The 13,828-nt window shown below is 45.4% G+C and overlaps 1 protein-coding gene across 13 annotated transcripts in view; it reads right to left on the bottom strand.

Moving 5' to 3' along the window:
• FRMD4A (FERM domain containing 4A) overlaps nucleotides 1–13,828 on the bottom strand; it is a 682,989-nt gene that overhangs the window by 170,831 nt on the left and 498,330 nt on the right. For all 13 annotated transcript variants that reach the window (XM_074405013.1, XM_074405018.1, XM_074405014.1 and 10 more), the window contains one exon: nucleotides 798–892. In XM_074405013.1, coding sequence (XP_074261114.1) covers nucleotides 798–892 — 95 coding nt within the window. The remainder of the gene's footprint in view (nucleotides 1–797; nucleotides 893–13,828) is intronic.

Genomic DNA, 13,828 nt, shown 5'->3' with positions numbered 1-13,828 from the left:
CTGACCTATTAGTAATTTAGGAAATCATCTGTGTAATTCTAAAGATCCGGAAGAGTGTGTGTGCGCGCGCGCACGTGCGTGTGTGTGTATGTGTGCACACACAGGAAAGAGAATTATGAACTATTTTCTTAAAATAGCTCATTTTTATCTAGAAATCTATGCAGGTATTCACCAAACTGTTTTGATAACAGAACATTAAAAAGGAAATTGAAATTTTGGTAAAGATTTCCTTACTTGTTTACAAAACACCACTTTATGACGCCAAAATCAAAAGACCTTTGAAAGTAAATATTCTTCTCATCAGATCAGTGATCTGAATTTTCTATGTTCATAATCACTCTATTTCAGCTCAGATGGTGAGTACAGGTTGTCGTTGTTTTTTTTTTAATTTATCATCAAATTTGCTTCCTGCTGTTATCCCGACAGTAGAGAGAAATGATTCATTTCCACAAGTTTTTATTTAACTTAAACAGAAAACAAACCCAATTAAAAAAAATAAAGTTAGATCCACTTTAAAAAAAATAATAAACATTTCAGTCTGAACACAAACCTGCTTGATTAGAAGAACTAGTTCACCGAATAATTGTATAATATTAACATCACCCTAATTATACCCTTTGGCGGTACCAGGCATGACCACAAGGCCTTTGAAATTCAGATGATGAACTTGGACTGACCCCAGACCATGGGACCCAAGTGGCTTGCAGCTGATTTTGCTGCTGACAGCTGGAGCAGAGCAGTTTCGTGTTCTGCACTGAGCTCCCCTTCGAGCTATGAGGGCTCCCGGCAGTACTTACGTTTCATCCGTGAACGCTATTCCAAAATACTCCTTTTCCTTCAGATTAAAGTGAGAAGCCACGAGGTCAAGAAGCTCCTTGGCCAACAGCTTGGGCTGCAAGGCGAATACAATGGAAGAAGGGTGAGTGATGAGAGACTGCTTTTCCTAAAACATGTAATCTCGGGTTTCCATCATTTTTTCAATGCAATGTTGCTAAGCTCAAGTATTTTAAAGCAAATGATTTTTATAAACCCAAACAAACGACAATGGCACTGATGAGCACACAGCCACGTGAAGGGTCGTCAACAGACAGAGACCTTCTGTTTTGTTTCCTAGAAGGTCTTTATTTTTTTTTCTAAATTGAGGTGGAGACTCACTCTGTTGTCCAGGCTGGAGTATAGTGACATGATACTGGCTCAGTGCCACCTCTGTCTCCCAGGTTCAAGTGATCCTCATGCCCCAGCCTCTGGGATTACAGGCATGCACCACCGCACATAGCTAATTTCTTTCTTTTTTGTATTTTTAGGAAAGATGGGGTTTTACCACGTTGGCCAGGCTGGTCTCAAACTCCTGGCCTGAAGTGATCCACCCGCCTCAGCCTCCCAAAGTGCTGTGATTATAGGCGTGTGCCACCACACCTGGCTAATTTTCGTATATATATTTTAAATTTTTGTATTTTTATAATCCCAGCTACTTGGGAGGCTGAAGGAGAAGTGCTTGAACCCGGGAGGCAAAGGTATCTGTCAATCTAAAGAAGCATACCAGACCCTTAGAGCCTTAGGCATAAAGTCACGGCAGATGTTAGTGTTGTTAACATGTTATTCACCTTGGTCTGTCACTATTGAAATGACCACAGAACACCAGGCACTGAACCGGGGGAAGAAAAGGCTGTCTGATGAGGATACAGGGCCAGGAAAGAAGAGTTATTCCTAAACTGGCTTCCAGGTGATGCATTTGAAAATACATTCCCTTTATGAAAATTCCTCCATTCCAAGCACACTCACCAGATACTTACAAGTTCAGAGCAAAAAGCTCAGATTCCAGAAAGAAAATGATTGTGTATGTGTGTGTGCATGTGTGCGCGTGTGTGCATGTGTGCATTTATGCATATTATTTTTGGTCTTCCTGAGTTTATTTTCTATCCTGGTGGCTAGGCATTTCTCTGCGAGGAGAATGGGTAAGATGTATATCAAAAGTTCCACCACAGTAGGTTTCTTATTTCACTTCTTGGGTACTGCTATGGACTGAATTCTATCTCCCCAAAATGCATGTGTTGAAGCCCTGACGTCCAGTGGTATTTGGAAATGGGACTTTGGGGAGACAATTAGGTTTAAATGAGGTTATGAGGGTGGGGCCCTCAGGATGGAATTCGCACCCTTGTAAGAAGAGGTACCAGAGAGCCTGCTTCCTCTCTCTGCCATGTGGGGCCACAGTGAGAAGGTCACCCTCACTAGGATCCAACCATGCTGGCACCCTGATCTCAAAATGACTGTTTAATACAACAGACATTTATTTATTGAGTGCCTACTATGTGCAGGGCACTGCCCACATGCTACAGGAAACAAAAAAATAAGCAAGACCCAGCACAGGTCCAAAAGAACCTTCGAGTTTTATTAGGGACACATAGTAGTAGCTAGTGCTCAGTTTGCAAAGCCGAAGAAGATGCTTCACCCTTTTCTGCCTCACTCCCGGGGCCCTGGGTGGCAGCCTCAGGGCCTAGATGACCATCAATTCACCGATGAAAGCCACTTAAACTAAAAGAGTGGATTTGAAGCTTCCTCCCCAGCAGACGGGAATTGACAGGAGAATCCAGCGTGATAAATCAACACCACCTCATAGTCTACACTTCCACTCAAACTGAATTTTGAAAAAGTGAAAAAGCAATCTCTGTAACCAACAGGGAATTCAAGGAGGTATATCAGACCCTCCTTCACTCCTACTGGAACGTCTACTCTGGAAGAACGCAGTGGGGTAAACATGGCACATCTCAGAACGTCACTGATGAATTATGAAGCAGAATGCAAGTTGGGGGCTCTTGAAGCTTCCAGTAAATGCTGCATTGGCCATGGGCTGTGGCCAGCACCAGCCGCACCCCCAGAAGGTATTCGCTGCCCCATAACAAAGGGTTTGATGGATCACTTGTGACTATGAGGGAGCGTGGCTGCATTTTAAATTGCAATGTACTAGCTGGGCGCCATGGCTCATGCCTGTAATCCCAGCACTGTGGGAGGCTGAGGCGGGCAGATTGCCTGAGGTCAGGAGTTTGAGACCAGAATGGCCAACTTGGCAAAATCCTACCTCTACCTAAAATTAGGAAATTAGCCAGGTGTGGTGGTGTGTGCCTGTAATCCCAGCTTCTTGGGAGGCTGAGGCAGAAGAATCTCTTGAACCTGGGAGGTGGAGGTTTCAGTGAGTGGAGATGGTGCCACCGTACTCCAGCCTCGGCAACAGAGTGAGACTGTCTCAAAAAATAAATAAATAAATAAATAAAAAGCAATGTGCAGATGCTCCTTGACTCACACGGTGGGGCTACATCCTGGTAAAATCACTGGAAGTTGAAAATATTGTAGATAAAAAATACACTTAATACACCGGACCCACCAAATATCACAGCTTAGCCTAGCCTACCTTAAAGGTGCTCTAAACACGGCCATTAGTCTACAGTTAAGCAAAATCGTCTAATGCCAAGACTGTTTTGTCACAGACTGTTGAATATCTCATGTACTTTGTTGAATACAGTCAGTTGCTTACTCTTGTGACTGTGCGGCTGAGCAGTCGTGCAAGGGAGTGCTGTACCACGTACTGCCAGCCTGGGCAAAGGTCGACATTCATCTCGAGTATGGTTGCTACTCAAAGTGCATTGCTTTTGCACCATTGTAAAGCTGAAAAATGATAAGTCAGACCAACGTAGACGAGGGGCCGCCTGTGATATAATTTACCTGTCCAAATGACTGCCACCCCTTTCAAAGTAGTCACCGTATCTCTCTCATGTTTGCCATTTCTTAAAACATTTTTGATAATCTTTTGGGTTTGCCCTTGAAGCCTGTGTCAGATTTGTCTATGCATTTTCACTGGTGATAAATCTTCTTGTGTTCGAGAATGGATTTGATTTTTTTTTTTTTTTCAAATGCCAAAAGTTACTTAAAGTCAAGTCTAGTGAACAGAGATAGAGGAGGAGGAACGGGTAATTATGCCTGGTATAATCAATTTCAGAAAATTTCAAATTTCAGAAATTTTCAATTTCAGAAAATGAAGTGTGATTACAAGTAATTATTGTGGGTTTTTGGGGATTATGGTGAGAGGTTTTGTCCAAACTTGAAAACGATAAAAATTAGATTTCATTCTGAGATTTTAACCTTAAGCCCGGGCACAGTGACTCCTGCCTGTAATCCCAGTGTTTTGAGGCTGAGGCAGGAGGATTCCTTAAGCCCAGGCGTTCAATACCAGCCTGGGCAATATAGCCATACCCCATCTCAACCAAAAAATTTTAAAAATTAGCCAGGTAGAATGGCATGCATTTGGGATTAGACCTAGTTATTCAGGAGGCTTGGACAGGAGGATTGCTTGAGTCCAGGAAATTGAGACTGCAGTGAGCTATGATCATGCCACTGCACTCCAGCCTGAGCCTGGGCAAAAGAGTGAGACCTGGATTCAAAAAAAAAGAAAAGAAAAGAAAAAAGAAAAGAAAAGAAAGGGAAGGAAGGAAGGAAAAAAAGAAAAAAAAGGAAAAATGGAGAAATACAGAAAGATAAAGAGAGAGAAAGAAAGGAAAGAAAGAGAAATAGAGAAAGAGAAGGAAGGAAGGAAGGGGAGAAAGAAAGAGAAAGGAAGGAAGGAAGGGGGAGAGAGAGAGAGAGGGAGGGAGGGAGAGGGAGAGGGAGAGGGAGAGGGAGAGGGAGAGGGAGAGGGAGAGGGAGAGGGAGAGAGAGAGAGAGAGAGAGAGAGAGAGAGAGAGAGAGAGAGAGGGCTGGGTGCGGTGGCTCACGCCTGTAATCCCAGCACTTTGGGAGGCTGAGGTGGGCAGATCATGAGGTCAGGAGTTCAAGACCCATCTGGCCAACATGGTGAAACTTCATCTCTACTAAAGAGCAAAAAATTAGCCAGGATGGTGGTGTGCATCGGAAATTCCAGCCACTTGGAGGCTGAGGCAGGAGAATTGCTTGAACCTGGGAGGTGGAGACTGGAGTGAGCCGAGATTGTGCCATTGCACTCCAGCCTGGGCAACGGGACGAGACTCCGTCTCCAAAAAAAGAGAGACAGAGAGAAAGAAAGAAAGAGAAAAAAAATGAAAAGAAAGAAAGAGAAAGAAGAAAGAGAGTGAGGGAAAGAAGAAAGAAAAGATAGTTAAACTTTAAAGCCAACATCTCAATAGATTTGATCAGAGATATATAAATATGCCCAGAAAGAGAAAGAGTGATTCCCAGGGCTGGCATAGTTTATGTAGAACATATATTCATCACTCCATAGGATGATGGGGCCTGAATGGAAGGGGGAGATTGGAGACAGGGTGGGAGGGGCAGTTGGGGAAGGGAGATGAACCCAGGAAGCAAATGTGATCTTAGCCAATAGGTGTGGAGTATTTGGGTCCCATACTGGGTGGTAAGGTCTTTTATGTAGTAGAAACGGAGGGCTGAGGTTACTTTAGTTGATCATGTTATGCTGAACTCTCCTAATTCCATGGCTCCCAAGGAACAACTACATTCCTTATATATGATCTCATTATCATGTAGAAGAGAGATGATTATTCTTTTGCCAAAGAAGATTCTGAGACTGAGAGATGCCAGGCAGGCTGTCCTGGGTCTCACAGCCAAGCCGGGATTCAACACAAGGTTCAGATACACAGCATGGAATATTATTCAGCCCTAAAAAGGAAGGAAATTCTGAAGTAGATGGAACCTGAAGACATTAAGCTAAGTGAAAGAAGCCAGACACAAAAGGACAAATATTATATGATTGCACTTAGATGAGGTCATTAAACAGGCAAATTCATAGAGACAATAGAATAGAGTTACCATGGGCTGAGGTGGTGGGCAGATGGGGAGTTATTGCTTAGTAGTTACAGCATTTCTGTACTGGATGCATAAAAAGTTTTGGAAATAGTAGTGATTGTTACATGAAATTGTGAATGCATTTTGTGCCACTGAATTGCACATACAAAAATGGTTAAGATGGTAAGTTTTATGTTACATATATTTCGACACAATTAAGAAAAAGGAAAAAAGGGGAAAAAGAGGTCTCATGGTTTCAAAGCCCACATGTATAAGCCCTCTGCCACCCTACCTGTGTTGACCCTGCTTCCTGGGTGAGAGGCTAAGGATCATGTACCTCAAGGGCCCTGGCTGGGTGAGGGCTGTTTCACTCACTTGAAACTGGTGCACTGATATTATGGATTTATACATCAGCACTTTGAACTTGGTTAATGTGAGTCTTTCCCTGAGAATGAAAAATCAGGTGTCTGAGCCTGCGGAATAAAGATAAGGCTTAACACACTGAAGAACTCACCAGAGTAATGGATACCACCATGGGAGCTTTGTGGAGACTGAGTTTTTGCCTTACTATGATGATCTGTCTCTCTGATTTAGCCTGTCACACTACAACAAGGCAACAAGTTTTCTCGGTGACTCATAAACTGAAATCAAGGAAAAGGCTCTGAGCAGTAGCTGCCTGGCTGGAATAAACTTCATCCTTTCAAATAAACTTTTTCAACAGTTATACCTATTTAGCTGTATATCTTTTGTTAAAAACTTTAAAAGGTCAGTCCCCTTACTTTACACAACGGTTATTATAGACCATATGTATCAATTTCCAGGAAGAAAAGCCTAAATTTACTACTTGCGATTTACAAATGGAGAAATAAAGGCTGTGAAGAGGGAGAAAACAGATTCCAGAAGATGGTGAGGTTACAACTCCTGGATCTTAGCTGCTTTTAAACCTACACGCTTTTTTTCTACTGTCATGGTGACTGGCAACAGCCCAGAAGGTGGCTGCTCTGTCAGTGAGAGTGAGAACTGATGGATGGGCATATGATGGGGGTGAGAAATACACCTCACTGTTTCTTTATTTAAGTCACAGAGACTATGGGGGTTGTTTGTCATTGCAGCATAACCTAGCCTATCCTGATTGATTCAGGCGCTGAGTCTTTTTCTGTACAGTTGATTTAAAACAATTTGCGGCATCAGTCCCTTGATTGTCTGATCTTGCAAACGGAGACAATATCCCCCCTTCATGTGATAGTGATTAATATACTACATTGTTCTGAAAGTTTCTTCAACTCCTTTAGAGAAAGTTGCTGGGCAAGCAGAAAGCGATCTGCTCTTATGTGTTTTGAAGGGATGTTTACAGAATCCCGCTGAGTATAATTTGCCAATTACTGGTGCTGTAAACATTTGTGGAGCTTTGCAGGCATCAGACTGGGAACAAGGCCAGAAAGGCAGCTCGTAGCCCAGTCTCGTTCTATCGGACAACCTGGGCAGGAGCCCAAAGGCCACATGAGCAAGGCAGCCACATGCTTCCTGGGCTTCTCAGAATTAGCCTCTTGTGGGCCATAGGCTGTCCTGGTTCTAAGAGGTCACTGCATCTAAGATTGACTTCCTCTTAGCCCATAATTAACTTTGTTTCCTCAAATAGTTTCTTTCTTCTTTTTCTTTTTGTATCTTAGGCTCTTTTTCCATTGTCCCTCTAAGCTTTTATTTCTCCTGATACCTGACAAATAAAATCTCCTTGCAAACATTCCTCCTCAACATCTACTTCTCAGTGGCACCACTCACATAGCTAATAGGGCAGTCTTTCCAACACCAACTGGGCTTGGAAACCTGGGCTTCAGCCATCTGCTTTAGTGAGCAAAGCACTGGTTCCGATTACTTAGGGAGGAAAGGAGAGAAGCTCTCAGTCAGTGCTTTGTGACTCCAGCACCCAGATTTGAGTTCTTGAGCACTCTGGATGATTCCAGTGGGAACTGTGCACATTCCCAGCATATTACAGGGTTTCAGATCAGGTCCTGGCTACTTCCTGGCCTGCCTTCTTCCCGGTGGGCAGGACCGACTAAAATAATCAAAACTGCACTTGACGTGTTGCAGGGCTGTAAGGTGCTCTAGGCACACTGATACGGTTTGGTTGTGTCCCCACCCAAATCTCACCTTGAATTGTCAAGGGCGGAGCCAGTTGGATATAACTGAATCATGGGGGTGGTTCCCCCAAGTGTTCTCATGGTTATGAATAAGTCTCACGAGATCTGATGGTTTTATAAACGGGAGTTTGCCCGCACAAGCCCTCTTGCTTGCTGCCATGTAAGATGTGCCTTTGCTTCTCCTTTGCCTTCTGCCATGATTGTGAGGCCTCCCCAGCCATGTCGAACAGTGACTCCACTGAACCTCTTTCCTTTATAAACTACCCAGTCTCAGGTATGTCTTTGTTAGCAGTGCGAGAACAGACTAATACACCCACGTGACAACGTCCTTTCAGGTGACTTCCACAAGCCCTTCAGGTAAATATTGTGGAAAGGAATTCGAGGATGAGGTAGTGCCCAGGCACCTCATCAATTCCTCATGGAATACTATACTCCACCATATACTATATTACAGTATTCTATATCCCATATAGTATCAGGTTCTGAATGCTAGCCCAGTATTTACCATCACTTATATATTACACCACTGATTTAAGCTTGACATGTGTACATCCAGATAGACGATCTTAGACAAATTATACAAGCTCTCCGGGCCTCAGTTTTCTCCTCTGTACAATGATGAACTAGAGACATAAAATGTGTTCCTATCCTAAGACATTATTTATGTTATTATTATTATTTTTAGAGACAGGGACTCACTCCATTGCCCAGGCTGGAGTGCAGTGGCGCCATCATAGCTCATTGCAGCCTCCAACTCAACTCCTGGGCACCAGTGATCCTCCAGCTTCAGCCTCCTGAGTCAGGGTTACTACAGGCATGTACCACCCTGCCTGGCTAATTAAAAAAAATTTTTTTCTTGTAAAGATGGATTCTTGCTATGTTGCCTAGGCTGGTGTTGAACTCCTGTCCTCAAGTAACCCTTTCTCTTGGGCTTCCCAAACTGATGGGATGACAAGTGTGAGCCACTGCACCCAGCCTTTCTTCTTTACGTTACTATTAAATTTGGCTTCTTCCTTAACTACAAACGATCCTGCCTTACCAAGAGTCTTATTCACCCATTCAAAAAAACTCAAAAACCATCTGCACCCTTCCTGATCTCTTAAACCTAGTCAGTTAATACATCCTGACATAGTCTCAGGTAAGTTACAAAACCTCCCTGTGCCTCAGTTTCCTCTCAGCTGTAAAATGAGGATAATGACTATATTCAGGTCACGGGGCTGTTATGAGAATTAAATAAATCAGTCTGATCTCTATATAAAGTGCTTAGAATGTGCCTGGCATGGAATGTTATATGTGTTCATCATTTTCAGATCCTCACCATAAATTGTTTTAAAAATTCCATATATGGCCAGGCATGGTGGCTCACGCCTGTAATCTCAGCATTTTGGGAGGCTGAGGCGGGAAGATCACCTGAGGTCAGGAGTTCGAGACTTGTGTGGCCAATATGGTCAAACCCTGTTTCTATAAAAAATACAAAGAAAATTAGCTGGGCGTGGTGGCACGTGCCTGTGATCCTAGCTACTCGGAGGCTGGGGCACAAGAATTGTTAGAACCTGGGAGATGGAGGTTGCAGTGAGCTGAGACTGTACCACTGCACTCCAGCCTGGGCAACAGAGAGAGACTCTGTCTCAAACAAAACAAAACAAATCCCCACTCCATATCGTATCAAGTTCTAAATGCTGGCCTGGTATTTAAGACCATCCTTTGACCCCAGCCCCAGTTTACCTATCCAACCACACTTTCACCCAGTTCCCTACAAAAATATACATTTCTGTTCTATCTGATTAAACTAAAGAAAACACCGATCTCATTTTGATTTCCAAATCTTTGTGCATGCCATTTTCCCTCCTCTCCCTTGCCATTTAAATTTTATTCTGCTCAAAGCCCACTTCCTCCATGAAGCCCTCCCTGACCATCCTGCCTACAAATGCTCTCTCCCTCCTCCGGATTTTCACAGCACTCAACACAGGCACCTCAGTCACACTCAGTCACGTGTGCTCTTGTGTTGTGGTAAATTTTGTGTGACACGATTTGTTACACTCTATAGCGGGCTGAATGGTGATCCCCAAAAATGTATGTATCCCTTCCAATCCCTGGTACCTGTGAGTATTACCTTACATTGCAAAAGACATGGTTCTTGGGAGGAAGAATTAATCCTAAATTATCTTGGTGGGCCCTAAGTCCCATTATATTGTCTTTTTTTTTTTTTTTTTTTTTTTCCTGAGATGGAGTCTGGAGTGCAGGCTGCGGTGCAGTGGCATGCTCTCAGTTCGCTACAACCTCCGCCTCCCAGTTTCAAGCAGTTCTTATGCCTCAGCCACCCAAGTAACTGGGATTATAGGCAAGCACCACCACAGCCAGCTATTTTTTTTTTTTTTTTTGTATTTTTAGTAGACATGACGTTTCTCCATGTTGGCCAGGTAGGTCTCGAACTCCTGAGCTCACGGGATCCACCCACCTCGGCCTCCCAAAGTACTGGGCTATATTGTATCCTCATAAGAGAGATACAGAGGGATTTCCTGAAACAGCAGAGAAGACAGAGGCAGAGACCTGAGTGATGAGTGATGAAGACACAGGCGAGGAACCTGGAAGCTGGAAGTCACTAGAAGCTGGAAGAGGTGGGGCAGTGATTCTCCCCTCCAGCTGCCTCCAGAACCATGGAAGAATCAGTTTCTGTTATTTTCCAGCCTCCAAGTTTGTGGTTGTTACAGCAAACACAGGAAACTCATACAACCCCAGAGGGAAACCTGAACACCTGCATGGTGCCCCACGCACAGTTCCTAATTGAAGGAAGCTCAGCACTGGCCGATTGTGACATGAGTCATCTCAGTGCGAAGCCTGCATTGATACTGGTGTTCTCTCCCCACAGTCTCCGTGGCACTCTGGGCAGGGAAGGCAGGCGGGCCTGGGTCTCAGAGCCAACCCTGGGTCACTCCATGGTGAAGCGGGCCCCTCAGGCTTCTTCTTGTTATCCTACTCCCTTGGGGCACCTCACAGATTCTAAGTCAAAGGAATTGTCACTTCTGAGTTAATTGCATCAAAAAAATAAAATCAAAGAGTGAACATCAACCAATCAAGCCACTCCCATCTGTGCTTTGGGAGGAATCATGGTCTCCTCTGAAGCTCATGCTCCTTGCCAAGGGTGTTTCTGACAATTCCTTTGTCACCACAGAGCCCCCAGTGACCACTGGGCTGCCAGGGTTTGGGCACACATGGCCGGATGGCACAGCCACAGCAGCCGTTCTGTGCCCAGCACTGCCCGCCCACCTGCTCTGCGTGGGACCCCAGGACCCCCTGGACGGGTGCCTCCCTGCCCTTTAGGAGTGGCTGCAGCTGTGGGATGGCAGATGGGGTGATCTGGGGGTGAGCATGAAATGCGGCTTGTCCGCCCCTTCTCTCTGGACGGGAGCGGCTGGGTTTAGCTTTTCTGAAAACCCAGAGGGAGAGATGGGGGAGGTAGGGGGAGGGCAGCTTTGAATAAATGAGCCTGAGCTAGCTGCCGGTCTGAAGCCTGGCCTGTCACCATGTGTCCCTCTGGGGGCTCTGAGCCCAGCAAGGACGCAGCCGCTGCTCATTATTCCCGAGGAGAAGGAGCTACTGGCGGGGGGAGCATGAGGTCACTCTGGGCGGCTCTGTCCACTTTGTGGCCAGCAGGTCTGGGTGGTGACTCCCCTCCCTGTCGCCCTGCTGATTAGCTGAGAAGGCTGGTTTCCTTCCTGCCTCTCCAGCATAGCCCTGGGTTCTGTGGCAGGGGACACAGGGAGGCTACTTCCTGTAGGCAGACTGGTGTGAAGAAGAATGGAACCTGCGCTGTCCTGGATCCCGGGCACCCAGAAAAGGTAGGGGAAGTCCCAAAGCCAAGATTAGAGAACCCCTGCCAGAGGGCGCATCTCTCTACCCCAAAGGTCCCTGCCCAGCCTGAGCCGAGACCCATGTGTGCACATGAGACAAATCCTTTCCCTCTAGTGTAGGAGTGACAGTGGCATCACATCCCTGCAGCAGAGCAAAGCTGCCTGCAAACCCAGCAGCCCATAACCACAGGGACCACCTGTGCCCACCTGCAGCGGCTACTTCATGTGAATTCGTGCAGACACCCCTAGAAACCAGAGACGTCTGGAGCAGACACCAGGATTACCCGGTGTCATAGAGGAGGGAAGTGAGACACAGCCAGAGAAGCAACTTGCCAAATCCACACAGCGAATCAGTACGAGAGCTGAGCTGCAGACAGAGGTGGTTGTGGGTCACCTAGGATTATAGAAAGAGCCAGAGAGGCCATCTGCCCAGCCCATTTCATTACAGCAGCAGAAAGCAAAGCCTAGAGAGGCCAGAAACCTGTCCAGGGCGAGGGAGGCGCCTCGGTAACCAGCGTAGGAGAGGTGGCTCCCAAGTGCCCGCCACACCTCTGTCCTTCACCTCTGCTAATGTTACACTTAGGGGACAGAGCAGGTCTCAAAGCTCAGAAGCAGGAAGAAAAGACACAAAAGTACAAAAGGAAAGGAGGAAGAGTGGTCTCTGATGGAAATGATGCTCAGGTCTAGACTTGCAGGGGTCCCTCTCCCAGCGCCAGCATCTTCTGTGTGGCGGCTGCACTGTAAGCTTTGCAGATCTCATTTAATCTTGAAAGCAACCCTGCAACAGTCTGCAGATGGGACAGTGAGGTTCTGAAACATTACTTCGTGCGTCTGAGATTCTACGCCACAATGGGTTTGGAGCCTACGAGGGCTTCCGTCCATGGCTGACTCCAAAGCCTTGCTTTTTATTCAACAAAATGAAATCCACTTCTCAATTTATTTTTATTCTTAAAGTGTTAAAAAATTGACACCAGAAATCGACACCAAAAATATACATAAGTATCTGGCTGGGCATGGTGACTCACACCTGTAATCCCAGCACTTTGGGAGGCTGAGGCATGCGAATCACTTGAGGTCGGAAGTTCAAGACCAGCGTCGCCAACATGCTGAAACCCTGTGTCTACTAAAAGATACAAAAAAAAAAAAAAAAAAAAAAAAGTAGCCAGGTGTGGTGGTGCGCACCTGTTGTCCCAGCTACCTGGGAGGCTGATGCAGGAGAATTGCTTGAACCCGGGAGGCAGAGGTTGCAGTGAGCTGAGATCGCACCACTGCACTCCAGCCTGACTCTGAGCAAGACTCTGTCTCAAACATATAAATATATTATATATATATATATATACACACACACATACACATATATATGTATGTATCTATTTGTGGTATACGATGTGATGTTTTCATGTATATGTACATGTGGGCTGACCAATCGAGCTAGTAACATATCCATCGCCTATCATAATTTTTGTAGTGAGAACATTTAAGAACTACTCTCTTAGCAATTTTCAAGCATTTAAGACATTGTTATTAGCTACCATCACCACAATGTACCATAGATTTCCTCAGCAAAGCCTTGCTTGCTTTTAAATGCTGGGGTTGAGATCTAGCAAGTAACAGCCTCTCCCGAAGTCCAAAGCCAAGCCACCTTTTCTAAATGCAATAGTATTTTGCCAGACAGTAAGTTTCTGGAAGGGAGGGATCACATTTGATTGGTATTTGTGGACCTACACCCCAACACAGTGCCTGACACACAGTAGGTGCCTAATGAAGGCTTCCTATTGGTGGAACGGGATCGAATAAAGGGTGGCGTATGCAGTTGTTCTACCACGAGACAGGATGGAACCTGGATACCCTCTTGAGCTGGTATGAAAGAGAGAACTGCTAGGCAGAGACTGCGGTGCTGCTCAGAGCCAGATGGGACCAGGGGTTGCATGTTCACTGATGCCAGAAAGTCACTGAGTTTCAATCAGATCACACCCCTCCAGGCAGCCATGAAGGGGCCTGTGACAGACACCTGAATACCCAGGAAGGGATATGCTATCTCCCTGTTTCCAAACCCTGTATCTGCACCCTCCT

Source organism: Saimiri boliviensis, chromosome 8 (assembly GCF_048565385.1).
Source record: "Saimiri boliviensis isolate mSaiBol1 chromosome 8, mSaiBol1.pri, whole genome shotgun sequence".
NCBI classification, from domain to species: domain Eukaryota; kingdom Metazoa; phylum Chordata; class Mammalia; order Primates; family Cebidae; genus Saimiri; species Saimiri boliviensis.
The sequence above is the reverse complement of the archived record's forward strand: the minus strand, read 5'-3'. Positions and strand labels throughout refer to the sequence as shown.